Source organism: Balaenoptera borealis (assembly GCF_965194805.1).
Source record: "Balaenoptera borealis genome assembly, chromosome: 7".
In the NCBI taxonomy this organism is placed as follows: Eukaryota; Metazoa; Chordata; class Mammalia; order Artiodactyla; family Balaenopteridae; genus Balaenoptera; species Balaenoptera borealis.
The window spans coordinates 110,112,367-110,138,597 of NC_138864.1; the positions used below are offsets into that span (position 1 = coordinate 110,112,367).

Consider the following 26,231-nt stretch of genomic DNA (forward strand, 5'->3'; position numbering starts at 1 on the left):
GTAGATGATGTAATTTTCAATCATAAATATATTCATTAAAAGAACCTAGCCTGAGAAATGCCAGGAGAATCCTCAAGAACTACTTCTCACATATTGAAAAAACAGGGCTCAATTATTCATGCAACTAAGAAATACACAAGAAATAAAATGGTCATTTACAATTGAGTTTGGGAAGGGGATAACCTAGGGCTTTAACAAGCACAATCCAAAACCACAAACAGCCACGTTCATACATGTTCAGCCGAATACAAATGATGAGTCTTATTATAATCATTCCTCTCCAAAAATATTTCATAAATATGACAAGTCTGCCAAAATCTGTCTCAAACACCATGAAGCTCACCGTTTCTGATTTTCAGATTCTTTCTTGGCCTGCTCCAATGCCAGTTCCTCAGCCACTCTTCTTTTCAATTCTTCATCAGAAACTAAAATCAATAAAGAGGGGAAGGAGATAAAATAAGTGACTTTTTTAAACAAAAGCATGAGAATACTCAGGAAGGCAAAGCTGAGACTAGATCTTAATAGGCAAAGTTTTGCCAGCTGGTCAGTGTCTCCTTGGAACCACCTAAGCATGGTGGAAAAGACCAATTAGTGCACTTCAGGATAAATTTAATCAAGAGTTCCCTGGTGACCTAGAAATCTCCACACCTGCCAAAAGTTATAATAAACTCAAGGAGCTGCTTACTACTGCCCAGTGGGACTGAGCCATTAAGTACAAATTCTTTAAAATGATGTCCTACCATTAAAGTCTGACAACTGCATAGAGGGGGAGGAGAGGGTGTAAGGAAGGGACTTCAGAGAGGAAAATGACACCAAAACATTCCTACTTTGATAATTAAACATTTTAAAAAATCACTTATTAGAGAAAGAAAATCATTTGTAGTTACATTCATTTTTCCATGATTTACAAAAAAAGGGAATTTATGACTCATATTTAAAACCATATTTTTTGGAAAACGTCATTCAAATTCAAGTGCCAACAATTGGAGAGAGAGACATAGAACAGTGCTGAGAACACGGCTGGAGCTTTCTAAATACCTAATGACTTGATCTGAAACATCTGGTCTTTCCAATTAGAAGATTTTGTACAACATGTTCTGTAAGATTCTTACAGCTATGATAGCAAATAAAAGAGACAAATTTTACATACTCTTTAAGAGCCTTCCATAAGAAATAAGCAAGGACTCTTTCCTCTTCACTACCCAAAACCCACTACCCAAAATTATGACCAAGAAAGCACCAGAAACACTTAAGATCTAGGAATACACACAGGACCTAACAAGTATTTCAACTGGTTGAGCCTATTAGACGGAAATTAGTACTGTCTCTGCTCTTCAATGACATTTTATTTGACAATCTTGCATTATAAGCACCTTGCCTTCTGGAATATGCAAAAAATGAATTACAACAGGATATGCAAAAACTTTAAAATTTAGCTGACACTGGGCAATAACAAAGAAGATATATGAAAGGTCCTAAGGATGTCTTCTCTTAATTGTGGACTATCAGAAAACAATAGCATCAAAGGACATTATCAAGAAGGTGAAAAGACAACCCACAGAATGGGAGAAAATACTGGCAAATCATATAGCTAACAAGTGGCTTGTATCCGGAATATACAAAGAATTCTTACAACAGAACAACTGAACAGAACAATAAAATGACAACAAAATTAAAAATGGGCAAAGGACATAAATAGGCATTTCCCTAAAGAAAGTATTCAAATGGCCAATAACAGCATGAAAAATCACTCAACAGCATTCATCATTACGGAAATGCAAACCAAAACCACAATGACTTAGCAATTCAAACCCACTATAATCAAAAGGACAATAACAAGGGCTGGTGAGAATGTGGAGAAATTGAAACCTTCATACATTGCTGGTGGGAATGCAAAACGATGCAGTCACTATAAAAATAGTTTGGCAGTTTCTCAAAATGCTGAACAAAGTTACCATATTATCCAGCAATTCCACTGTTATGTACTGTATATATCCAAGAGAACTGAAAATGTATGTCTACACAAAAACTTGTACATGAATATTATGGCAGCATTACTCACAATATCCCAACAGTGAAGACAACCTAAATGCTAATCAACTGATGAAGGGGTAAACAAAATGTAGTATATCCATTCAGTGTGATATTATTCAGCCATAAATAGTTATGAAGTACTAATACATGCTACAACATGGATGAATCTTGAAAACACTGTGCTAAGTGAAAGAAGCCAGACACAAAAGGTCACATATTGTATGTGCCCACTGATATGAAATGTCTAGAAAGGGCATATCTGTAGACAAAGGAAGTAGATTAGTGGTTGCCTGGGGCAGGGGAGGGGGGAATGGAGAGTGACAGCTAAGGATACAGGATTTCTTTTGTGGGTATTGAAAATGTTCTGAAACTATCAATAGATTGTAAGATGGGTGCACAACTCTGTAAATACTGAAAACCACTGAACTGTACACTTTAAATGAGTATTATGTTAAATGTATCTCAATAAAGCTGTAAAAAAAAAAAAGAATACAATATAAATAAAAAGAATAATGGACAAGGAATCAGAAAAAGAGGTAAACACTAGCTGAGGTCTGATCCCAGCTTGGGCATCAACAATTTGGGGTACCTTGGGGAAGTTACTAGCCTCTCTGGGCAGCAGTTTTCTCAAAAGGTTGCTCTAAAATGGATGTTCTCCATTTGAACTATATATAATATACACTACGCTGCTGTTTGCCATCTCTCCTACCTTGTAGTCTATAGCATGAGAAAGAGGCAAGTCTCTGCTTTGAAAAGGTCACACAAAATTAATTAATTAATTAATTAATTAAAACTAGAGCGGGGAATTGTTTGATTCCGGCAAATCTTAAGACTTTTTTTTTCAGCATTAAACGTCCAAAATAATACAAATCCCACTAGAGAAATTACAGACAGTAAGAGCTCGGCAAGGAGTCTGGATATGGATAGCCTTTGTTTTTCGATTAGCTAGACTTTAGATCAATCAGTTAACCTATCTGACTTTTGATTTCCTCATCCAAAAACAAAACCGGGTAGGTTACATAGGTGTCAGCTGGCTATGAAGTTCTCAGCTATGCACTCTATAAGGTGATGATTTTCACATTTTCATCTCCTTCTTATAAACAAGCAAAACAACGTGACATTTTTTCAAGCTGTTCACAGCTGGTAGCTCTATTAGTAGCAAAAATTGAGACAAATATTTCACCCAATTAGTACTACCTGATCAAACTATACTCTGAAGTGTACATACCAGTTAGGATCAACACACAGTCAGACCATGTGTAAAATCACACAAATTCCCCTGATTGCTTCAAATTATTGCAGCAAAATTTTTCTCATGCAAAATTCGATCAAATTCTCAATCACAATTCAACTGAATTTCACTCAATTAAAACTAGGCTTCGGTAAGACCTTGGTATACCAGGTCTAAGCATGAAGCAGTGAGATCAGTTTTCTAAAGTGAGCTGATACAACATATCTTAATAGTGCATTGTACGCCTCTTACATAAGGGCTTGCTACCAGGGGAAGAGCCAAAATCAGCAGTGAGCTTTTCATGATGATGTGATAAACCTGGAAGGGAACGGTAAGGACTCCATTACCACATGGCAACCAGCTGGGTGGCTGGGAAGGCAGCCATGCAAGAGACTGCAGAGAAGGAAACGCAGCTTCAAGGCTTGTCTTCCTTCTCTCTACCCTCCTGCCTCTCATGTCTGCCAAGCCACCTACCGTGGGATGAGGTGGTAAATACTGATAGATGGAGATAATGGTGGTATCACCTAGGGAGGCCACGAGGGGAGGGAGAAAGATGGGAAGAGGAAGCACAAGAGATGCAAAGGTCAGGGAAGCTCCAGAAGCCACTGAAGAAGACATGCCCAAGGGACGGGCTAGTTCACATCACTTCTGGTCAGTCAAGGGACTAAAGCATAGCTGTCTCTCTAATGCCCTAGCTATTTCTGGAAAAGAAACACACACACACACACACAAAACTTTTGGGTCTCACGTCCAAGGTCACAGCTGAAATGGAGAATTAGCTTAGCTATAATGGAGAATTTAAAATAACAAAAGATAAAACATGACCAAGCATAAAGAGTTTAAAATCTAAAATAGCAATTCAAAGCCCAGGCAGGAAAATAAACCAGCGTGGTAATGGGTTTTGAGCAAATCTAAGTTTCAAGTTATTTGTTTTTCAATCAATAGAATACAGAAAGCAACAATATATTTCTTCTGATAGGTCTGGTCCAAAGTGCATAAGGGAAAAAGATATACCATTTGGAGACCACTATTCAAAATGGCTTTTCTGAAAACACTCTTTTCAGCTTCAGGATCTGAACATTCTCTCAAATAAAACTGTTATTAAACTAAAAGGTCAGTGTTTCAGGATGGACTACTTTAAAAGAAGCACAGAAAGGCCAACTTTGCCTATTAGCACAGTGAGTTTCCCGTAGATCTTTGAGGACTGGCAGAGTTTGTGAAATGAGAAAAAGTAAAAACGAGAAATTTTCAAGCCATATAAATCAGACTGGCCACAGAAACCTGCAAAACTAGTTCAGGCTCAGTAAGTAGGGTTCTATAATTTTCACATAACGTACACACCTCCCTTTTAAAATGTATTAAGACAAAAAGGATGCTTTCTTCACATAGTTGTACTCTGTACTTGCTAAAATGTTCTCAGAAGCGATTTTAATTTTTTTCTCAATGGCATATGTATCTCAGTGAACACAAAGACTGGCATTTTGTCAGTTAGTTAAAGATGATACAACACTAACCATAAAACATGTGAGAAAAAATCAAGCATTACAATTGCTTGGTTATAGCAAGTCGGCCCTAAACCCTTTATTTGAAACTACTATTGAAAATAAGAAATATCTGTATTAAAAGCAGCTCAAATTTTTGTTCGTTTTTAGTAAACAACATTCTAAACAAATGTTTTGGTTAGTCCAAAGTCAGCTTTACTGACTGCCTAGCAACCTTTTGCTCCTCTTAGCCACATTCTAAAGTTCTAAGTTAAATTCTTAAGAAGTTCTAAGAATCTCTAATTTCTAATTTCAGGATCAAATAAAAAACTCCTAACCTTATACTACATGATTCTTAGTATTCTTAGGAACTGTGAATACCATGGTCTTAATTCTCAGAGAAAGTGTAGCATAAATTTATTACACCTCACCTGTCTTCTATATTACATGACAATGTCCTAATTCTGTTTTCAGAAACTGGTTAAACGAGGGGTAGAGAGGGAAGGGGTGGAGAAGATGGGACACTATAATATATTTAAGACAGTTCCTTGAATAGTGGACAGAAATGACTCCAAAAGATGAAATGACTTTATGAATGGCTCATCATCTATGAAAAAAACAAAGACTGAAAATACAACCATGATTGGAGACTTACACAGATTCCCTGGACCTCAAGGGACATACCAATTTCCTTTGTAACTTTTTCCACTATGACTTTCCCTTTCTTTCATTTTCCTAGCATAATCCTTACAGCATAATTCCCTCCCCAATTACAGTATTTCTGAAACAATCTCTGCAAGTTACTTAATAAAAATTATGGCTTGCCTATTAGAAAAATGTCAGGTCCTTTGGGATTTTTCCTTTATTCCATTTCTTTCTGGTTTTACCATTTACTGATACATACCTTGTCCAATTTTATAAGCCCTGTTATTTTCATATGCTAGTTTAAAAACACCAAAGAGAACTATGAAAATCTACTCTCAGAAGAAAATAAATGTATGTAATTGCATAACACAAGCAGCAGATTTTAGATAAACACTGGGCTCTGCCAGGACTGAGACAGCTGAGCCAAAGCTTATACCATAAGATACAGCCAAATTAAGTTTTCAGCTCCATAGAAATATCCATTAATCTTATAATTTCAATAAATTCATTAATACAAAAAAAGCACTGATGGCTTAAAAAATAATAATGGAAACATCCATGCAATCAATGAAATACAACACACAGTATATCAGAAGTAAATGACTCACAGCATGTGGGTTGCAGGATAAATCTTGTACTGCTCCTTATCTTATAAAAGGTACAGAGTTTGATTAGAAGAGTCAAAAGATGGCTAGAATAAATCGCAGGGGTTAGAAAGAAACATGTAACAGTTTGCCGTTATCCATTTGTGGCACCATCTAGTTAGCAGACAAACCTGATTTAAACACACACACAGAGTGTGTTAAGTATGATGATATTCAGCTGAAAATAACATTTACTATCACCTTAAGGATAACGTATCCTAAGACTGCCTTCAAAAAAATGCCATTTGTCTAGATACCTGGCAGGGTAACTGAGGCCACTTATACATTAAAGCTAACGACAGTGTTGGAATGAAAATCCTTAACTGCACTTTCAAAACCATAAATATCGAATCAGAAGGCACCGTGTTACAGTTTGGCAACCTAAACATTAACTGTATCAGGTTAATGGCTTATTTTGTAGTATTATTGCTCCATCAGGATTTATATACCTTCGTAAATTTCTAATTTGAATGGCATAATATGCAAATAATGTCCATTTTATTGTTTGCTTCACAACAAGCACTCGTGGAAACCAGCTCCACAATACCTTCTATGTGAAAGCAAACATCAATACCAGACTGCAGATGCTGTAGAGCAAAAGACAAGCTCATCACTCATATTCTACAGTTTCCACATTTTTAAGCAGACACATAAAACCAGTACTGAGAATCAGATACACCTAGTATTTCATGTCTTAATATCCTGAATAATAGTTGCAAGACCTCACAAAGCCTCTAGGAAAATAAGATCTATAATTTAAATTAAAAAATAATAATTACCTCTGGATATTGCTTTTTGATGCATAGCTTAATTTTTTTGTTTGTTTCACAAAGGGATGTATTTTGTTCACTGGAGATAAAACCAGCAATTCAACAGCGTGAAATCTCCAATCCCAAATGAAGTACCAAAACCACCCAAACCTGCTTCTTTCTTTCCAATAGTCCTGAGTGTGGCTGCATTCAAAGGTTTCTCCATAAAGAGTCATGACGTTCAAAGAGGACCAAGTTGGAAATAAAGGCGGTTCCCATCTAGCCCTGGTTTATGCCACAATTCATTTTTGTGATTTTGCTCAAAAACACATCACTGCTTTAGGCCGAAGCTGTCTCCTCTATAAAATGAGAACCCAAACTAGAAAATCTCCAACAGCCATGCCCTTACACAGCAGCGTTAAACGGGACTGAATTCATGCTTGAGCCTCCACTTCCCCTAAAAGCCCGGTAACATGAAGGTGAAAGAATAAAAGGGTCTATCGTTGACAACATATACTGCCAACTGTTCCTCTGAAGTGACACTCCACTCATTTGGAAAAACTGTCTGTCAAATACCCGGCAAACTAACAAAAACATCCTCTAGGCTTTACAGACAAAGCAAAGATAAAGAGGGAAGGAAGGACAGGTGGGAGAGGGAGCAATATCGTGCAGGCTCTTCTAGGCATACAGCAGATGTTCAATAAAAATGTGTCAATCGTTTGATCTGTGGAGTCGAACATCAGTCATTAGATGAAATAAGTCACCAACTTTTTGGGTAGCTTAGGGACGATTTAGAAAAAACGTAGCACACACTCTGCAAAATCGCATATAATCTAAGTAAAAAATGTGGGCTGCCACTCAAAAAAGAAATTCAAGACAAATATGCGCCTTCTCCCCAACTCTCCACACCACTGCCGCCACCACCACCCCAGGTTTCTGCTCCTGTGGACCCTCCTGTACAGAAAATTGAGCCACCACTACCAACAGTATATTATTTATAAAGGAGAGAAGGATGGGTATTCATTATAAGCTTACTGTGCTGGCTATAAGGTTTATTTTAATGCTTAAGCTCAGGTTTCTATTCTCTGGTCAACTATATGAAGTTATTTTTGATTGTTTAATTATTTTCTCCCAAATCAAGTGACCTCAAGGAATACACAAACTAGGGAAATCAATCAATTCACTAGGTTGTAAATCCACATTGACTTAATCCTACGCTAGGCTTTGTAAGAGACAAATGGTCCCTACCATTAAGGAGATAAGAGTCTGAGTTATTAAAATTGTACTTTGAGGGTTTAGTATTAATGACACTTACAAAGGCGGGCTGTAGTCATGGAGTATTTCATGAAGGAGGAGGGACACAAGCAAGGACGTACATTAGACAGATGGAAAGGAAACCAAACAAAGCTTGTTTGTAAGAAAAAAAAAAATTGAAGGGTAAATTATGCTCAATTGTGAGGAGCCTTGAAAACTAGGCAGGAGTTTGGATAAGAAATATTAAGAAATAGGGCATCATGGACAGTTGTTTAAAAATGAAAATAATGAACATTTTGGTACATGACTCTTTTTGAATTATGGTTTTCTCAGGGTATATGCCCAGTAGTGGGATTGCTGGGTCATATGGTAGTTCTACTTGTAGTTTTTTAAGGAACCTCCATACTGTTCTCCATAGTGGCTGTATCAATTTACATTCCCACCAACAGTGCAAGAGGGTTCCCTTTTCTCCACACCCTCTCCAGCATTTATTGTTTCTAGATTTTTTGATGATGGCCATTCTGACCGTTGTGAGATGATATCTCATTGTAGTTTTGATTTGCATTTCTCTAATGATTAATGATGTTGAGCATTCTTTCATGTGTTTGTTGGCAATCTGTATATCTTCTTTGGAGAAATGTCTGTTTAGGTCTTCTGCCCATTTTTGGATTGGGTTGTTTGTTTTTTTGTTATTGAGCTACATGAGCTGCTTGCAAATTTTGGAGATTAATCCTTTGTCAGCTGCTTCATTTGCAAATATTTTCTCCCATTCTGAGGGTTGTCTTTTGGTCTTGTTTATGGTTTCCTTTGCTGTGCAAAAGCTTTTAAGTTTCATTAGGTCCCATTTGTTTATTTTTGTTTTTATTTCCATTTCTCTAGGAGGTGGGTCAAAAAGGATCATTACAGCTCTATTTACAATAGCCAGGACATGGAAGCAACCTAAGTGTCCATCAACAGATGAATAGATAAAGAAGATGTGGCATATATATACAATGGAATATTACTCAGCCATAAAAAGAAACGAAATTGAGTTATTTGTAGTGAGGTGGATGGACCTAGAGTCTGTCATACAGAGTGAAGTAAGTCAGAAAGAGAAAAACAAATACCGTATGCTAACACATATATATGGAATCTAAGAAAAAAAAAAAAAGGTCATGAGGAACCTAGGGGTAAGACGGGAATAAGGATGCAGACCTGCTAGAGAATGGACTTGGGGATATGGGGAGGGGGAGGGGGAGGCTGTGACGGGGTGGGGGAGTGGCATGGACATATATACACTACCAAGCGTGGGACGGATAGCTAGTGGGAAGCAGCCACATGGCAAAGGGAGATCAGCTCGGTGGTTTGTGACCGCCTAGAGGGGTGGGATGGGGAGGGTGGGAGGGAGGGAGACACAAGAGGGAAGAGATATGGGAACATAGGTATATGTATAACTGATTCACTTTGTTGTAAAGCAGAAACTAACACACCATTGTAAAGCAATTATACTCCAATAAAGATGTTAAAAAAAAATGAAAATAATGCAGTGAAATGAGGCATTACAAGAAGTCTAATCTGGCAAAGATATGCAGATTAACTGGATGGGGAAAGCATAAAGCAAGGAGTGGTTCTCAAAGTACAGCCTCATTCTCTCCTCCCAGCCCCCCCCCCACCCCAATCCCCCAGCAGCATCACCTGGAACTTGTTAGAAATGCAAACATTTCAGACCCACCCCAGAACTAAACATCAGAAACCCTGGGGGGAGGGGCCCAGCAATCTGTGTGCTAACAAGCCCACCAGATTTCAGATGCTCGCTCAAGTTTGAGAGACACGGGCTTAAGGTGATGAGGATACTGGCCATAAAGATGGAGTCTAAGATGCAAGGGCTTTCATGGGAAAAACTGGTCATCTGTTACTGACCAAGAGATGAAAGAGAAAGAAGTCAAAGGTGCACCCAGATGGCAGAAAACTAATACCCATGATGGTCAATTAAGGAAAGAAGGAGAGGCTGTTTGGGGAAGAAAGATAATGAGTTCAGTTTCAGACACATTCAATTGAAAGTAATGGTAGAATCACCACATGGAATTGTAGGCAATTAGATATTTGAACCTGAAATTCAGACTTGAGACTTGGCAGGAAATGCTGATTTGGAAATGACTGTTACAGATCTGAGCTCAGTGAATTCTCTTGGAAAAAAATTAAGTGTATAAAGAGAAAAGAGTAGAAGGCTAGGAATAGGCCTTAAGAATTCATCAGATGAAGGAGAGGAGAGAAAGAAGAACATCATTAGAGACAAAGAAGGAATGGAATGGAATGGAATGGAATGGAATGGAATGGAATGGAATGGAATGGAGTGGAGTGGAGTGGAGTGGAGTGGAATGGAAGAAACAAACCAAAGTACCATGTACAGAAATGATAAACAGATTTCATCTCATGTGCCAATTCCGATCAACTGGCAGCAGCGGCCTGGGGTGCTGTGTGTAGGACTCCAAGGCCTAGTCCAGGTTCAGGAAGGAGGAAGATCTGGCAGCATGGCTTACAATTACCTATCATCCCAGGGAGTGCATGGAAATCAGATGGTTTGGGCATCGGGAATCAGTGGGAGGAGAACAACGGAAGGCAGCAATTATAGGCCTCTCTTCAAGTTTAGAAATGGAACAAAAAGGAATGAGGTGGAAAAATTATAAATAAAAGATGATTTTCGCAATTGGTGGAGATCTGTGCGTGTTTGAAGGGCAATCATAATCAATAATCTGCAACTAAATTATAAAAGACTGATGAATGCTAGTGATTGTTGCTCAAAAGTAATTTAGAGAGTAAAATGTATACATTATTCACAAATACCTGGTTGTACAGTAACACAGACCAATTCACATTGACATATCATATTTCAGTCCACCTTCCTAATTACCACACTGATACAAGCAAGGTTCATAGCACATTTTTTAAAACGTATATTTTATAACAGTAAAACAGTGGACAAGCCTACTTCCATGTGCTAAAAAGCTTTAACCAAGACTAATGTCCTTACCTAAGTAATTTGCTTTGGTAAACAGAAAGTCAAAACAATTCCAATACTTAGAGTCATAAATCATTCTTCCTTCTTCCTATTGTTATGAACTAGTGTGTGCTTTTTAGCAATAAAAACTGTATTTTATCCAAAAAATCCATTAACTGCTAATAAAATTCCTAAATTCAACTAAAATATTTAGTACTTCAAACTCTGACCAACACTATTTTCTAAGGGAGACTTTAAATGTATCTTTGCACGTAATCAAAGCCTGAGGAAATCAAAAGACTCAAAAGTCTGAAAATAAAATCTATCTTCTAATCCACCTACAGCCCTGGGAAATGTCAACTAACTCCAATCTCATGACTTTTCTTCTTTTAAATGAAAATAAAAGTTCTGACCCAATTACGGCCCTTTTTATAAGGGGGAAAAAAAAAAACCAGAGTCCTATTTCTAGATACTGGCCCACTACTAAGCAGCAGAAATAGTGAGAGGATCACATATAGTCAGACCTCTGGGCTTCAGTGGCTTCATTTACAGCCCATTAAGGGTGAGATGCCAAAAAGGACCTATTTAACCCCACAAGCTAACCGCTGCAGAACAACGGCCTCTCCTGGGAAGTTTTAAATAAAGCAGATTTTACACCCATGCTTGATTCATATTTTATTTATGGTAGTTCAAATATATTAAAACTGTGAGACAGCATAATACATATTGGTATAACACTTCTCATTAAACTATTGTGCAATACCCTGTGCTTTGTATTTTTTATTTAATTCACACTGTGATAATTAGGTCAGCCTCTCTTTTATCTATAACCCTCTTATTATTTCCTTCATCTAACGAATATCCACTTATTGTTCAGAAAACACTATTTCAATGTAGTCGTAAGTGGTCATAATCTCTAATAAAACAAAAATAATTCTCTGTGAAGCACTGTGGAAGCTCTGTGAATTCAGTGATCACAGACGACTTCACCATCTTTAAGGCACAAGACTGTGCACAAGAATTTCAAGAACAAAGGCCCTGTCCTATCTTTAAATGCAAGAATGTACTTAACCTTTTTTCTAAAAAATAAATTATCCACAGTCAAGTTAGACTGAACAGAAGATAACAGTAAAAACGTTTATTACGATTAAATCCCTAATGATCCACAAATTTCCTTCATACCAGTGTTATATAGAGAAAGGAGGTGGAACACTTTGTCTGTCAGAAGCAGTTCATTTGTGTAACTTACACCATGTGCTATGTAAGGCTCCAGGATGTAAATCCTTCAGAACACCTGGGATGACATAAAAGGTCCTTGTCCAGACCAGTGGTTTTCTCCCTCATCAGCCCCTATGCTGCCTTTCTGTAGCAAATATTTTGTAATACTCCCTTTACTATGCTGAAAATAAATAGATGATAATACAGACACAAGAGTTTTAATCAATGTAATACCCTAAGTGTAACATTAAAAAGAGAAATAAAGAGAAACTAATTTATAGGGCTTCCCTGGTGGCGCAGTGGTTGAGAATCTGCCTGCCAATGCAGGGGACACGGGTTCGAGCCCTGGTCTGGGAGAATCCCACATGCCGCGGAGCAACTGGGCCCGTGAGCCACAACTACTGAGCCTGCACATCTGGAGCCTGTGCCCCGCAACAAGAGAGGCCGCGACAGTGAAAGGCCCGCGCACCGCAATGAAGAGTGGCCCCCGCTCGCCGCAACTAGAGAAAGCCCTCTAGTCTAGAAACACAGAAACGAAGACGCAACACAGCCAAAAATAAATAAATTAATTAATTAATTTTAAAAAAAAAAAGAGAGAGAAACTAATTTATAATGAATAATGGCATTTACTATGTAAATGCTCAAATCTACACTAGATACAATAAAAGAGTCTGACTCTTGAGCTTGTAAGTTAAACCACCACAAATGCAATAGCTCCAGTTACTGCAACAGAGCAGTTGCATTCCCAGAAAATTCAGTGTATCTTAAAACCACAGAAAACATACTTTCTGTTGATACATAAAACACTTAAGTTGTGGGCTGGGTAAGCCCACAAACCTGACGCAGGTTTTCAGCTGCGTCAATTTCTGATGGGACATTCTGGAATCGAGGGCACAGGACAATCGTTCAAGGGGGCAGAACTATCCGAGGCGTTGCAAGATGTCTAGATCCCTGCCCACCCCACTAAACACCAGCAGCTCCCCCACAAATTTCCCAAATGCCTCCCTGGAAGCAGTACTGCCCCGCCGCTGAGCACCACTGTCTTAGACCAAGCTAAAATACTCACCCTGATAAAAAAAAGATAACCATGAGAAACCTAGCTACTTTAAGGTTTGTATGACAACTGACAGTCCCAAATAACGCACTTACAGTAATGCACTTTTCAAACACAGATAAATATTTGGAGATGACAGCAAAGTGCCTTCCTCCCATATGATCTCTGCCTCGAGGTGCCCAAGTATTACCAGCTTCCTCTCTCTCCATACTCACCAAAATCACATTTGCCCAGTCCCACTCATACAGATCATCTTGATTTTCCTTAGGGTATCCAAAATCACTTTGTGCTAATCATCATACTGTCTATTTTTTCCCTCTCCTGATGCCTCAAAAAATGTCATACAAGGACAAGGACTTCATTAAGAATCCAATGGAAATGGAAAGTGGGTACAAATTACAGCCTAAAGACCCAAGCTCACTGTTACAATATCACAAGAATGCACACAGATACAGGTTGATACCCATCTACCCGAACTATTCAAATGTATTAAGCATTCACAGACATTTTCAGATTAATGCCTTTAAGAGAACAATTTCCCAAGCACAGATTTATTTCAAGCTGCCACACTTCCCATCAAAACTATCTACATCAGATAGCTCTTGGACAGCTAAAACTATATGTTTCATAGGTGACAATATCAGAATTAATATTGAACAAACAGTTCAATAAGGCCATATCATTTTTATATTCAAAGAAAATGAGAAAAGGATTTAAAGTTATTAACTCTAAATTAACTTATAATAATTCACAGAGATTCCATTTTGAAATTAAGGAAGTGAACGGTTCAATAAGGAATAATTTCTCTATAAAAACCAAAAATAAATTAGCTTTCACTACAGCATATAATATGAAACTATCTAGAATAAATGGTAGGAAGGCAGCAAGAATAAGTACAATCTAAACACATGATACTTTAAAAGAAATGAATTTATGTTATTTTAAACTCTTTTAAAAAGTGTTACAGGTAGAGGTCCCTAGGAACTACTTTAATGAAACTCATAATTAGAATACCAACTTATTCTCTGTAAAGAGTAACGTCCAATGTACGTGATGATTACATAAAATAATTTGCTAAGTAATTTGAGATTTCCCCTTGGAATTTTCTTACTAAACCCTCCCTCACTTCTACCCCATCACCCACCCCCACTTTGTTTTGTATGAGTAAACATAAATCTTCTCTAATTTCATGACAAACTGTAAATTAAATGAATCCAAACTAATAAGATTTTGCTCTGTGCTTTAACACTTATAAATGGCTTTAACATATTTGATCTCAGTTATATAATTTATAGAGAATTTAACAGTAAGAAATTAATCTAAGACATTATTCACATATAATATAAAAATATCTTTAAAAGAATAGTATAAAATGTTCAGATTTAAGTTGATATGCATCTGAAACATGGCCATAAAATAATTATAATGGTATAAAATGCCACACATGAAAGACCTTCATTTTATAATCACAACCATGGGTGGGTGGGTGTGTGTGTGGGGGTGTGTGTGTGTGTGTGTGTGTGTGTACACTATAGGATTGTGAAATACAGAAGCATGTCATATTTGATTTCTTTTAAATGGACATAAAAACAGAGCTCAATGAGAAGAACAAAATTTTAATTAAAGAATCAGGTTTAAAGAGACCTGTGTTCTCTTCCTGACTCTACCCGTAAATTACCAATGACGTTTCTCTTGAAGATGATATGAAGTGAAATGACGAGGTATTTTAAGTCCAAAAATGAACTCATTACAAAACAGGAACTCCCTTCAACTGAAGAACCACGAGCATTTTGTTTAAAAAATCCTGACTGTGTAACATTTCACTGAGCCAATATTATATTTTGCAAGAGGCTATTTTAAGCTGTATATCCTTCAGAATGTCAACATGCTACGATTTACAATTTCTTCAACCTACAGAAAAGATTATGTAACAAAAGAATTTGTGGTGCATCTTTCAAGAGGATTTAGGATCTGGCTTGATGTCCAGGTCCAATTACATAAAAGTATTTTAGCTGCTGATCTCCAAAGTTCACATATTTATTGTAAATGAATTTGATCTGACAGTAATAAGACAATCTGAATCTCTTTCATTGTCTTTGAACACTGCTAAAGTCACAGATTATGACGAATGACGAGAAGACTAAAGGGTAAAGTAAAATTGATGTTGATCAAGTATTGTCTAAAAATTCATTTTCATGGCCAGTTTAAATGCCTATTAAATCTTCCTCTTAGAAACATGAAGGCTGGTGGCAATGAGAAAGACTCAGACAACGAGGAAGAGCAATATATATTTTATACATAAAACGATGAAAACTTGGAAGCAAATTAAATATCGAAAAACAGGAAAATGGTCAAATAGTAAAATACAACAGCCATATAATAAAATATTAAGCTAATATTAAGAAACAGGTATTAAAGAATATTAATCCCAGGAAAATATTCTCACAAGTAAGTGAAAAGGACTAGATACTAAACTGAAAATACTGTGGCTCTTCATTTTGTTTTGTATGTTATATGTCCAGCTCTGAAAAAAGCACAAGAAATACATACACATATGTGGCCTGGAATGATATATACAAAATGATAATGATTATTTTTGAATTTTTCTTTCTCTCTTTATACTTAACAGTTTTTTTTTTTACCAAAAACACACTTTTACATTCATAATCATTTTAAGAAAAATTCCAGTTTTTACAGAAACCCTTTATCAATTCAATCATGAACATCAAACGTACAAATTTTATCAGTTTAGCTAACAGAAGTTCAAAGCACACTTACTCCAAAAGAGAGTTGGCTGGGATTAAAGTGTCCCCAAAACGAGCACCACAAGATTCAAGGAAACAAAACTGGTTTTCATTTCTTCCTTTTACCCCACAGCCATCCTGCCTACACCACATTAAAAGAGACTATGTATTCTTTTTTTTTTTAAGGTTCTTTTTTCTTATTATTTATTTTTTATACAACATATTCTTATTAGTTATCTATTTTATACATATTAGTGTAGATATGTCAATCCCAATCTCCCAATTCATCCCACCACCATCACCCCCACCCCTGCTTTCCCCCCAAACAGACTATGTATTCTTAAAAGGCATATTACTCAAAGAAAATACAATCACACACCATTACTATAATAAAGTCTGGGGGAGCATTATTTCTAGCACACAGTTTCTTATTACATTGTCTGGAAGCATACCACACAACAAGGGCTATTTGACAAAGAGTTCTTATGGATTGAAAATGATGAAATTCAAAGTGTCAGAAAAAAGATATTCGGTGGCCATATTAAACATAGGTAGAAAATGGTGGCAATCTTAGCCAAAATACTCTCTTTTCACGTCAGTTTTTCAAGTAGCATTTCATTTTTTGTCTTCCATTTAGATTTTTCAGTTGATAACACCAGTAGCCCTAGTAAGATGAATGATATGTTACCAAGGACAGCTGATGAAAAATTCTTAGTCACCGACTTAAGCAATCAGCTGAGGTTAAGCTAAGTCAGATAAAAGGAATGAAAGATAACCACTGATAGGATTGTCTACATCAGCAACAAATATCCCACAACATAACAATGGTGAAGCTCCATGGAGATACACTTCCCACATGTAGCAGTCACTGCTACAAAGGGTCACTATATTTTGGGATGTTCTAGAAAATCACTCTATAAAATGTCCATTTGGGCTGTGAAACAGACATAGAGACCTATTTATTTTATTCCACATAGGCATAGGCCAAAATAAAATATAACATCAACTATAAACTTTAACTATTATATCTATCATTACATTCTTTGTTGCCACTAGCAAAATAAAACATTTAATGTTCTTTGCTTGCTGACTAGAGTTATACTTAGTAGGAAATACATATCAAAATTTAGCCTTGTTTCCTTAAAATGGAATCTGACAACTTCTTACTGGGGTTTCACTGGGCCTGAAGCACCTCTAGTAAAAGCTGTTATTCAATGTACCAAATTTTCATTTTTTTAAGTTGCTTAGTGCATGCACACTGCAATCACTGGCTAAGATGAAAAGGTTTTAAATACCTATTTGTGGGAATTGTACCTCAATAACAAATATCAAAACCATCACTTTTTACAAAGCTTTCAAGATAGGGTAGCAATGACAAGTGACAGGACACTATAACAGATACTACAGCTTTATCTTGACTTTCATCTTACTTATTTGGGTTTAAAGGAAAATCAAACTAAATTATTCACTCCTTGCAGTAATAGAGGAATCCTGTTTATGCAGGATGCTGTTTATGCAGTTTGGATATAAACTGAAAATATCAAGTCTTTTCAATTTTCATCCATGCTGATAAATCAGGAGTAACTAAAATCCAAACAGGAATTCAGACATGTGAGCAAAGTTAAGTGTTTGTAACCAAAATATTCCAACATAACTCAGCTTTATTTCGACAAGAACTTGTGTCTCAGGGTTGCCAACATTTTCAGCACTTAGAATCTTGGCTCTACCCTTTTCCACTCTCACCTGGGAATCCAAAGAAAATTATGAATGACTATCACAGCACAGACTGCCATAAAGGCAATGCATGCTTGGGCACAGGGCTGACCAGAATAAAGACAACAGTCTCCAGCCTGGCTTGCAGTCACGTAGCCTCATGACTACATTCTGACTAATAATATGTGAGTGGACGTGGCATGTGCGGCTTCTAAGCTATTCCCCATGGCACGGGCTAGAGGATAGCTGGGAGCCATTGTGGACCATATGGATAAGGGAAACACCTTAGGGATGCAGAGCAATAAGACAGAAGGAGCCTGGGTTCCCAAATTAAGGAATCATCAAATTACCCAAAATGTTATATAAGAGGAAAGTAAAATTCTAACTTTTCAAGTCACTGTTACTTGGGGTCTCCATTAGATAGTGGAACCTATCTTCTACCCCATATACCCTGATAAAACATGGCAAAAATTCAAAGTTCTAATTTACTTTTTCTCAGACCTAGAAGAATCAAAGACAGCCTCAAAAACATGCACACGTAAGAGAAGCAGCTAAAAAATTAGCTACGTTGAGTATACTTGAAAGAGGTGGAAGAAACTTGAGGGCAGAAGTCTATATACATGCCCTAGGAAAGTCTCCTCATCCAGATATGCCTAATAGGAGGAAACTGGAAAATCAATGAGGTGCTTTGTCCAAACCAGGGTAAGTCATTTAAGCAAGTTATTCAACCTCTTTAGAAGAAAATGTCAGCTCTAGAATCAGACTGCCTAGATCTAAAACCCTGATCTGCCATTTGTTATATTCGCATCTTTAGTCATTAGCTTTCCTGTGACTCAGTCTTCTCACCTGTAAAGTGAGTATAATAAAAGTAACCATGTAATAAAAATGTTGTGAGAATCACATCACCTTCTGACATATACCAATACCACATCAGATTACACTTCCACTCCCATAAACCTACTTTACCCAAAACCCCATACAAACAGTCCTCAAATTTCAAATAACCTGAAATTTATTGACTACTCATTTTCTACCCTGGCAATTCTTCAAGGTTCCATCCCACCATCTACTGTATGTTTAATATCAATCTAACATAATCATACTACCTACAGACTAGCAATTCACTAACCTTCCACCACCTTTCCAGCAAGCTAAACCTTTGTGAGAAAACGTTCCAGCTATCTCAAAGTTTGTTGAGAATCTGACTAGTTGAAGCAACGCTCTTACATTTTTTCCTTCTCTCTTTTCATGCAGCATTCTACATAACAGCAGCAAGGACACAACACGATAATCCTACTAAATCTACCCCCCCACTTTTTTTTTTTTTTTTTTTTTTTACAGATTTTCTTTTATTGCAAATTCACTAAGCAGCATCTGAAACAAAAGGATTGATTAAATCACAAGTTCATTCTTCCCACCTCCACCCCTTCCAAACATCTGAACGAAACTCGAATGTGAGCATCCTGTCCTGGGTGTTCCACCTAGGAACCCCACTTCCACTACTCTACATTCTGCTGTTAAACTTCAGAAATTCCTAAATCCCAAAACAAACAACTGTACTACTTCAATACTCCCTTTGAAATGCTAACAGTCCCTAAGTGAACTTCAACTAACAGCTGAAAAGTAAACATTAGTTTAGGTCTAAAACAGTCTGCTTGGGCATAAGTTAGGTGAAATATTAATACATTAGAGCTGCTGGTAATGTTTTTAGCATTAGTGTTAAAATTCCGCAAGAAAATAATTATTTTAAGCATGCCATGACAGATTTGCTGCATTCTTAAGAAATGCAAATTATATCCAGGGGCCCTTTTTTTTCCAATATAGCATGTCCAATTTTATAAAAGATGTAAAATGGAGAACTATAATCCACTTAATAGCAAGCTTGGTTGAAACACATCTTTTATTTTTTTAAGTGAGCAATACTTGTGCTTTATAATCTTAAAATGCTTCTCTTACTCACACTGCAGTAATATTTCTTCATTTTCCTAAGATTCTCTCAAACAATCCTAGGTTTCCCTTTGAGTATCCACAATTACTGTAACTTTAAACATCCTTGCAGCACAGGACAGACCTTCAAAGGCTTAACATCAAGAGAACACCCTCGAAGGGAGTCTTACAGTATGAAAAGCTCTTTTACTCAAATCATCCTTATCCCAGCAAGAAGTAGGGATATTGGCATCCCTGTTAGGTGATATTCATTACAATCAAATATGCAATAATATAGGGAGCCAAGCCCTATAATAACATAGGGCCAATATACTGCTAGAGTCATTTAAAGCTGGCCAGAGTGTACATGTTTCCATTACACTCTCCTCATTGCAGAAACTGGGAAGACTTTTCATTTCCCTTCCCAAAGCTTTTCTCCCCGCTACACATTCCAATGGACAACTGCATTTCTAAACACTACTAGAAGTGCAAATCTTCTCACAATACTACAATCTTAAAAGAAACCCATGGTAATTTTTTTTAAATAACTTGTAATTTGTATGTCACATGATAAAGAGATTTTAAATTTTAAACATTTGCTCATAAATTACTAATATTATTAAGATCATGACAAGGTTTATTATAATATCTTTTTATAGCATTTACAGTATATCAAGGTAAAATTCAACTTGTTTCAATCTTTTGTTATGCAAAAAAAAAGTTTCAAAAATGACATTATATTATGTTTGGTTTGGGGACCAATAATATTTTTAAATATAATATCAAAAATAAAAACTGCTTTCATGATCTAATGTTCAGAACTCTTACATTTTGTACTTAAGTAAACGAAGGGGTTTAATTTTAGACCTTCCGTGTTTTATTTCTAAATGACAAGATAAGAGAGAAGATTTCAGAGTGCTATTTGTAAATGCGAATACATTTTGGGGAGGACAGTTTTTATTCCCAAAAAATTAGAAGCAAAACTGAAAAATCACCATATTTTTCTCTTTTTAACATTAAGCATTAAAATATAGGCACACCTCAATGTGCTATATGAGAATTTTTATCAAATGAATATGGCTTACTAATGTAGTGAAAAGCATCCTAAAGCTAATTTTCAGAACCATCATCATTTTTATGATGTTCATTAACGTGCTTTTTCATCATCAGAGTCCTGTATGTTTCTAGACTTTAACCAATAATCCATTATAGGCATAAATTAAATACTACATGACTATAAATAAAAATTTTAAACTGCATAAATGTCTAATCACCATGGCAGGTAGGAATATACCTATGTGTGATAAAGCAAATCAGGGACTGAAGCCCTTTTGCCTGATCTCCACTGACAATAACAAAACTCATTAGACACACAACTAAAATATTTAAATAATTGTCTTATTGCTGGATTTAAGAGAATTTAAAATATCCTCCATTAGAGCTTTTAGCAGCAATGTGCTCTCCAGAACACTGTCATTCAAGTCTCCAGTTGAGAAATACTGCTTTAGAATGGTACAAAATACCAACCTAAGCAGACATGGATTCTTTCAAACTTTCCTGATAATTGGTTAAATGCCTATGTTTTTAGGTTTCAGGAGTTTCCTACTGGGATGCAGAAAAATAAAAATTCATGGGGGAAGGAGGACAGTTATACAAAAAATGTCATTATAAAAAAGAAGAGGTACTTACTAAAAGAAAAAAAAATGTACTATTCAACTTACATGTCAAATTTAAAATGATCTGTTCTCAGATAATCAGGAGTTAATAGTATGCTCCAGCCCCACTGTAAGCAAAAGTCTTATAAATATTCAGGCCAAAAGCTTTTGCAAACTACTTGCATCAAATACAAAAAGTTAGACTCTAAGTGTTGGTAATGATTAGAAAAAAAACAAACTGGAGGTTGGGAAGAGTGGAGGGAAAGAATGTATATGGCAGAAGAGAAGGTCAGTAGATGTTCTTGCAGGGCCGACTTGGGAGAGAGAATCAAGGAAGCTGAGGGAAGCGCACCCTTGTCTGGAAGCAGCCTCCTTGGGAGGAGATGGGACTGAGGAGTTGGGCTGTGTCACAGCATCCCTCAAGTTTACTGCTCTGAATCACGAAGCTGGCCTGGGGAGAGCTAAGCGACATACTTCTTGTATACTGGAGGGCTACAACTCCACTGATAGTAAATACGCTAAAGGGTTTTTCCCCACTACCTAAAGCTTTTCCTGTCAACACACCATCCAAGTTACTCAGGATCTCTGCAGCTACACACTGAGTCAGACAGAGGAATAGGTAGGCTCTTTCTTCTTAACTGTTAAAGAAGAAAGAGCCTACCCATTCCTCACCTAAGGGAGGAAATAAAATGTTTTTAAGTGGTTACCTCCTATTTAACTAACAAAAGAACGAGCAGAATTAGATTTTAGGTAAGGACAGAAGCAAGGACAATACACTTAAGCTGTCGCGTCTGACAACTGATGAAGAGGTTCAGACTCACCAGGAAAAAAAACAATAAAATAAACCTTTTCAGGAGAGCCATGCCCATTTCAACGCTCTTGAACATTCTACTTCAGGTCCCGCCTGTGCCCTGCGCAACAGTCATCACTGAAGGAGAACGAACCGAAACTCTCCATGACAGTCAGTCTCCCTCATTAAAACAAACGGCCCAGAAGGAGCTGAAATACAGAAGGCTAAAGCTTTTTAATTTAGAAAATACCATAATCCCTTTTTTACCTTTAGGGGAGAGGCAGACAGAGAACTGACTAGAATCCTAAGGAACAAAATATTAACAATTATAGGTTCTAACCATTTCAAATTAAAGTGAACTTTAATTCTTACCCTCAAGAGGCTCACAACATATGGATGTCTTCGTTATCCTTCCTTTTTTTTATAAGGTCTTATATCGTTAGCATATATTCTAGGTCCTGCAAATTGTTTTTTCAACCTTTATTAAGTGGTAATATGTGCCCAGACCAGCAGGTGACATAATGTACAACAGGCATGAAAGACAGTATGGTCCAATGCAGTTCTTAGCTTGGGAATGCAAGAAGTTTGTAAACTTGGATAAGAAAAAAAAAAAAAAAATGCATCTTTATTTTTACTGACTTCTAAATGAAAGTAAGCACTTCCTCCAATTATGAATGATGGCCTAAGATCAAGTAGTATTAGCCTCAGTACCTGTGACTTTGTCATCAAAAGATATCATCTATTTTCATAACATATTACAATAGTTTCAGACACCTCAAAATATAATATACCCAACACCAGATCTTTTTATTTAATGCACTAATAAGTAAACATATTACCATGTTACAAATTTGGGGTTTTGTTGTATAATTGGCTTCCTTTGTAATGCTATATATTTTACGTATTTAAAAAATTATTCTGAGAATGAACCCATAGGCTTCACCAAAATGCCAACTACGGCACAAAAATGGTTAAGAGCTTCTAATCCAGTAGAGTGCACAGATTTGCAGTGAAGACGGAAGTTTAAATCCAGGTGTTGGTACCTGTGGCCTAAAGTAAGTCATTTAACCTCTCAGAGCCTCTATTTCTCCATCTGTGCATACTTTTGAGGGTAGCTGGGATGTGATAAAGTGTGAAAAACCATAAATCAAATTTTACATGATGCCAGACTATGATAAAGATGCCAGAGTTAGTAGTACATCTAGGTCAATACAATTTCTGCAAAGGATTTAACCAACAAAAATTTCAGAGTAAAAACAAAGGTCAAAGGGAACATTTTACAGTTTTTAATCCAAACCTTATAAAACATCTTGTCCTCACGTAACTTTTGAAAGACAATCCAGAAAAATCAAAATGATAATTAAGATATGAACCAAACTCAAAGAGCCACAGCTCATTATTTCACATAATCATCTAAATTTTTGTCACTCAAGAAAAGTTACTTTACCTGAGTTAAATCAACAAAAGAAATATTACCAGTTATATTTAAGATGCAAATGTGGTTTATCCTCCAAAAATAACTGATTTATCCAAATCCATCCAAATTTTTGGTTTATCCAAAAATCAGTCTTATCATTTTATCTTTACCACAGAGTATAACACATTTATAAATTATATTGGAATGCTTTTTTGTTCAAATATGTCTTACACATTTTAACAATCACAGATCTAATTACAGGTTTAAAAAACTCAGTTTATTTGTGATGTCAGAATTTAAAATAGCAAATGAATTGGCTAAATTATGAAAATACTATCTCAACTAATGCAGGCAAACAACAAAATCTTTAACCGTTAGAGACTGGAAGTTACAAGGGAGAGAGGAGAGATACAGATAATCCCAAAAGTCAAACAGTGAAGCTAGTTTTGGATCCAGTAAGAGATACCCACTCAGACAGAATCAATTAGTGAACAACCACCTTATCAGGACTGCAGCCATGAGCTGTGGAGATAAATTCAGAGGAAAGAAAGAAAGCAATCTGTATCTGCCAGTATTCTGACACTGGGCAGGAAAAACAGTATGTGCATATATATTTAAATGACCACAAAGCAACAATAATTTTAATCCATCACTGAGACAATATAAAACAATAAAATAACTAAGTGTAGTATGTGCTGATTAAGAAGTGATTAGCGTTCAATGGGGATTATCAGGGAAGACTTCTTGGAAGAGGCAGGATTTTACTGATTTTAAAGACAAATCTGGCCTATTTTGGGGGGTGGGGGGGTAGTGACAAGTAAGGGAAGGGTTAAGAGTTAGGAGGACAGCAGGAATCACAAGGGCTAGTTTAGAAAGTTAACAAGATCATCAAAATAATTACTCACAGATCACTGGGAAGTCACTATCAAAGAATAAGTGTATAAAACTGTCCCCCCCAAAATCACCTAAAACCTCTCAGACACAATACTGACAGAGTACTTAGATAACAGCAACAATATAGAAACCTATGCTTAAATGTTTCCAAGCTGGCCTCAAAATATTTACATATATATATATATATATATAAATTCACAAAATGACAGAGCAATTCAAGATGTCTGAAAGCAGGAAACAAGAGTAAGGACATTTTGCAAGTTTCTGCCAAGACAGTGAAGTTATTTTTATAAATATGCATATATCTGCCCTAAATAAACACACAAAATAAATATGTTGATTTAAAGTACTGGACACCTGATATTTTAGCAATAGCTTTTCAATTTCGTTATTTTTTTTAAAAAATCATTTCAAACTCAAAAAGCAGTTGCAAGAATACTACAAAGAATTCACAGGTACCCTTAGCCCATATTTCACAACTGACATTTTACCAGATATATTTGATCATTTTCTCTCCCCCCCTCACAGACACACACACACATTATTTTCTTCTGAAACATGTGACAGTACATTGCAGACATGATACCTCTTATCCCTAAATATTCCAGAGAGATTTCTAAAACACAAGAACAATCTGTTCTATAACTACAGTACAATGATCAAAATTAAGAAATTAACAGTCATACATAAAATACTATAATCTATAGGTCTTATTCTTTTTTTTAGTAGGTCTTATTCTATTCACCAATTATCCATACATCTTTTAAAGAAAACAAAAAAATATATGATTCAAATACAATCCAGGATCATACACATTCAATGATATTTCTTTAGACATATCATTTTTTAATTTATGTAAGGCAAACTTAAACTTAATAAATCCAGGAAAAATAGTGCCCAGCAATTTTATTGCACTTAATTTTTTCCATTCTATTTACATACTCTATTATGATAGTCTTCCATGTTTTAAGAAAAAAAAACTGGAGAGGCTTATACTTAAGTATATGAAGCACAGTACATGCTTTGTCACCCACAACGAGACCCACAAGATTCTGCTGTACTCCTGCCAGTTTATTCCCATTTCCCATTTAATCATCAATACCTTGAGAGCAACACGCCTCGCTCGTCTTTGTATCCTTCATAATTTACACACAGCTATGAATGTTTGAAGGGCAAAGTAAGCTTGATGTTTGAAAGATGCTTCAACAGAACAAAGAAAACAGGTCTATCTTTTCAGGTTAAGGTTAAGATTAATCTCCACTAGGATTCTCCATGAAAGAGAAAAGGGAACTGTATGTTAAAATGATTAGAGAATGAGTGTCTTCACCTGTTAATCATTTACAATAAAGAAAAATGCCCCATCTTCCTTCCCTCCACTATTAACACTGACTCCTTGGTCCAAGTCCTTTCCATAGCTAAGGCAGTGCTGTCATTTTCCACTGATTCTAAGAAGCACAATTATTCACATTTCAACAGCTCTGATATCAATAGCATCTTACTGCTGCTGTGGGCCAAGTGGCAGTCATAACACAGTTCATGACATTGTCTATGTAAGATCAAGAAAGCAATAGCATCAAAACATGCAGAATGAGTGTCAGCTTGGGAGAAAACTCCAGAGTAGATAGTAAAGTGCTCTTGTAAGAAATGCTACATCACTAGCACTCTTAAAGGCATAGAGGAAGAGACTGTGTGGAAATACACCGACATGACAACTTGGGAGTCAGAAAGTAACTCAAAAACTTGGACTCTGAATCTGAATAAAATTCAGGAATATCATAACTAAGTCATTTCACTTCAGTTTTCCT

General features: G+C 36.3%; 1 protein-coding gene across 1 annotated transcript in view; it reads right to left on the reverse strand.

Moving 5' to 3' along the window:
• The window catches only part of CHCHD3 (coiled-coil-helix-coiled-coil-helix domain containing 3), a 278,061-nt gene that overhangs the window by 218,160 nt on the left and 33,670 nt on the right, over nt 1-26,231 (reverse strand). The window contains exon 3 of the mRNA XM_082399255.1: nt 344-425. Within this exon, the coding sequence (XP_082255381.1) occupies nt 344-425 (82 nt within the window). The remainder of the gene's footprint in view (nt 1-343; nt 426-26,231) is intronic.